Here is a 3,981-nt window from a genome sequence, read left to right as displayed (position 1 = left end):
TCCCCTCTCACCACGCCACTCCCCTCCTACCCCACTCTCGTCTCGGAGAAGGCAACGTCGCCCTCGCCGCCGCGGCGGCCGGATCCGGCGGATGGCGAACTCGAAGCGGCTCCCGTACTCCACGGCCGGCGGCGGCGGGGGAGGAGGAGGAGGAGGGGGGAGGCGCGGCGGCGCCTCCGGCTCCGGCGTGGTGGCGCCGCTGGTGGTCCTCGTGTTCCTCTTCGTGCTCGCGCCGTCGATCTTCTTCGTCGCGCGCAATGGGGGCCACGTCCACGTCGCCTCAGGTTCCGGTTTGCACCCCCCCTCCCCCCCCCCTGATGTAGCATCTAGATTTTATTATTATTTTTTTGGTGGGGTGGGGACTGGGAGTGATGTCTTCAGGTTTGGTAAATTTCCCAGCGTTGGTCTCATGGATATTGCCGGAATGGAATCCGAGTAGATTTTAGTGGTACTGTTGTTAAATGCAATTGATGAGTTGTATTTACAGGGTATGGTATGATTTTGGATGAGAACTCTGTATATAGATAATTGGATCATGATGCTTTGTTTTGGAAACGCAAATAATCAATCTCACTTTGGAGAAATCATGAGTTTACAGCAGACAATTGAAGTTGTGATTCAAGTGATTTTGGAAATCATTTTCCCCTCTCTTGTAGTGTCACTTGTGCCATTGCGAGGTTAGAATGTTAGATGTGTGACATTGTGCGGAAAGCCCCAGCTATTAAGAAGCTAGGGCGCACAAGTGAATTGTGGGTGTAATTCTAGTGCCAAAAGCCCATAAACAAGAAAACTGCATTTATAAGAACTGTAGGAACATTGTCAATGTTTTGTAGTATTTGAATACTGCTATACTGATTTGAAATATGTAAGTGATGTTGTATTCTGTTTACCTGCAGATCCCAAGGATAGGGAAGGTAATCAGGTATTTATCTTTTCTGGGAGCTAGTCAATTGGTTTACTAGCCTAAATTTTGAGGATCCATCTCACTTTAAAGCTTGCTTGCAGGAAACAGATTGGCAAAAACAACTGGCAACAAACAACATGAAATCTATTTTGTCCAAGGAGGTCAGAATTGTCTTGCGACTTAGTAATATAATTTCTTATCTTTATTTTTTGGTTTCATGGAAATGTACAAGGGTACATAACAACATGCTCATCTTTGCTATGCTACTAATTTCGAAATGTCATGATCCCTGATTTGTCCTTGCAACTGATTGCCCTTTCTCTAAATACCATGCTACTCTCTATTGTTCCAAGTAGATTTGCATGCTGTGTCCTCTATCTGCTCTGTAATTCTGTTGCGAACATTTTGATTTTTCAATTACCATCTACTGTTATTTGCATAGGAAACTGTCATCTTGTTCAGAAGTATCCTCGATTTTTCTGTGCTTTTAGTCTTATGCATACCTTTTGGTCTCCAGATGATCGATGCTTTAGCTTCTAGTCAACAAGAAGCAGGCACTTTGAGTGTTGATTTTTTCAGAAAACGTGCATCTCCCTCTTGGAAAACTGATGATCTAGTCAATGACCTGAGCAATGCTAGTTTGGATGTTGATGACAAGGTTAAATCTGAAAACAGTTCTGCAGAACATGAGTTATCACTGACAGATAAAACACCCAAGGATGATACTGGTATAAAAATAACCATGACTTTTTTGAAAAGCACATTTCACACAATCCGATTAGGTACTCAAGAAAATATACTTCTTTTCTGTGCAGCTGAACATCAAGTCGATGCAGCTGCAAAAAATGCTCGAAGGGTAAGCATGCTGGTCTTCTTGTATGTACATTGATACATTGTTGTTTGTTTCTATCGATATCCATTTCTTATGACCTAATACTTCCCTTGATATGTTTTGGTCGCTAAAGAAACTAAGGGAGAAAAGGCGTGAAAAGAGGGCAATGGATTTGGTAAGGAAAGATGATGAAGCACGTGTTAAGCTGGAGAATGCTGCTATTGAACGATCAAAGGCTGTAGATTCTGCTGTCCTTGGGAAATACAGCATTTGGAGAAAAGAGAATGAGAATGAGAACTCAGATTCAACAGTTAGATTGATGAGAGACCAGATTATCATGGCACGTGTTTATTCTGTGCTTGCTAAATCAAAGAACAAGAATGATCTTTATCAAGAGCTGCAAACCAGGATCAAGGAAAGCCAGAGGGCTGTTGGAGAGGCTACTGCTGATTCTGACCTTCATCATAGGTGTTATATCTGTGATCTGATATCTTATCTATTTTCACTTCATATCTGATATCTTATCTTGTTCTCCATCGTGACAAATAATGTACTTTGCAGTGCACCTGAGAAAGTCAGAGTAATGGGTCAACTTCTATCCAAGGCTAGAGAAGATGTGTATGATTGCAAGGCGGTTACTCAGAGACTTAGAGCTATGCTTCAGTCAGCAGATGAACAAGTCAGGAGCTTGAAGAAGCAGAGTACATTTCTTAGCCAGTTGGCTGCGAAGACAATTCCAAACAGCATTCATTGTTTGTCTATGCGCTTAACAATAGATTACTATCTCCTCCCGTTGGAGAAAAGGAAGTTCCCGAGGAGCGAGAACTTGGAAAATCCAGAGCTCTACCACTATGCACTTTTCTCAGACAATGTCTTGGCAGCATCTGTTGTTGTGAACTCAACCATAATGAATGCTAAGGTAGTTTCTGTCTTCCTCTTTAATCAAATGCAAACTGTTATAAGTGAAAAGTGTTCTGACAACTATGTATGGCATAACCTTTTCAGGAGCCTGAGAAGCATGTTTTCCATCTTGTGACTGATAAGTTGAACTTCGGAGCCATGAACATGTGGTTTTTGTTGAACCCACCTGGGAAGGCCACCATCCATGTTGAGAACGTAGATGAATTTAAGTGGTTGAACTCATCGTACTGTCCTGTTTTACGACAACTTGAGTCTGCAGCCATGAAAGAGTATTATTTCAAGGCTGACCGCCCCACCACTCTCTCTGCGGGTTCTTCAAACCTAAAGTATCGTAACCCCAAGTACCTCTCCATGCTGAACCACTTGAGATTTTATCTCCCACAGGTCTATCCAAAGTTGGATAAGATACTTTTCCTTGATGATGACATAGTTGTGCAGAAAGATTTGACAGGATTATGGGACGTTGATCTTAATGGGAAGGTCAATGGTGCAGTGGAGACCTGTGGGGAGAGTTTCCATCGTTTTGACAAGTACCTTAACTTTTCCAATCCACATATTGCTCGGAACTTTGATCCAAATGCATGTGGCTGGGCTTATGGAATGAACATCTTTGATCTGAAGGAGTGGAAGAAGAAAGATATCACTGGGATCTACCACAAGTGGCAAAGCATGGTGAGACTACTACTTTCATTATTGGATCACATTGATTTAGAGAAGAAACTGTAATGCAACATGATTTAGTCTAACATTATTCTTGCTATTTTTCTTCTAACAGAATGAAGACCGGGTTCTTTGGAAGCTTGGGACACTTCCACCTGGCCTCTTAACCTTCTACAAGTTGACACATCCCCTTGACAAGTCGTGGCATGTCCTTGGATTAGGATACAACCCAAGCATTGATCGCTCAGAGATAGATAATGCTGCTGTTGTTCATTACAACGGTAACATGAAGCCATGGCTGGAGTTAGCAATGACCAAGTACAGACCATATTGGACAAGGTATATAAAGTATGATCACCCTTACATCCGTGGATGCAACTTGGCGGAGTAGATATGATGTAAAAAGCTGACGGAGAAGATCACCCAGCCTGATCAGAGGTGCTTCTATTAAGTGGAGTAAATACACGGCCGGTGTCAGTTGTTCTGAAAAAAATAAAATGCGTTAACGGTAGCTTTCAGGCTTGCCTGCCGGCTTAATTTTGATGAACCTGTCACTGGAACTTTCTCTCCAGCTGATCGATCGATCACCGCATGAGTTGATGGATCGAATGGATGGTTGAGAGATAATTTTCGGTTTTAATTGCGTCATTGCTGGAATCTGCAA

The 3,981-nt window shown here is 42.6% G+C and overlaps 1 protein-coding gene across 2 annotated transcripts; it reads left to right on the top strand.

Moving 5' to 3' along the window:
• LOC127759587 (polygalacturonate 4-alpha-galacturonosyltransferase-like) lies at window positions 1–3,981 on the top strand. Of its 2 annotated transcripts, none has more exons than XM_052283999.1 (9): window positions 1–284; window positions 897–922; window positions 1,006–1,065; window positions 1,422–1,632; window positions 1,720–1,760; window positions 1,870–2,204; window positions 2,298–2,655; window positions 2,742–3,329; window positions 3,433–3,981. In XM_052283999.1, the coding sequence occupies exons 1-9, from the start codon at window positions 92–94 to the stop codon at window positions 3,706–3,708; spliced, it is 2,088 nt and encodes a 695-aa protein (XP_052139959.1). In that variant the 5' UTR covers window positions 1–91; the 3' UTR covers window positions 3,709–3,981. The 2 variants fall into 2 exon arrangements, with proteins under 2 accessions (XP_052139959.1, XP_052139958.1); XM_052283998.1 differs by having other exon boundaries at window positions 1–290.

Source organism: Oryza glaberrima, unplaced genomic scaffold (genome assembly GCF_000147395.1).
Source record: "Oryza glaberrima unplaced genomic scaffold, OglaRS2 ChrUN-Ctg54, whole genome shotgun sequence".
Lineage (NCBI taxonomy): Eukaryota > Viridiplantae > Streptophyta > Magnoliopsida > Poales > Poaceae > Oryza > Oryza glaberrima.
This window is presented reverse-complemented; position numbering and strand designations above follow the sequence as displayed.

Coding starts and splice junctions, on each gene's coding strand:
- LOC127759587 (XM_052283998.1), top strand. CDS start 92: ATGGCGAACTCGAAGCGGCTCCCGTACTCCACGGCCGGCGGCGGCGGG. Junction 923..1,005: donor AGGATAGGGAAGGTAATCAG/GTATTTATCTTT, acceptor GCTTGCTTGCAG/GAAACAGATTGGCAAAAACA. Junction 1,633..1,719: donor AACACCCAAGGATGATACTG/GTATAAAAATAA, acceptor TTTTCTGTGCAG/CTGAACATCAAGTCGATGCA.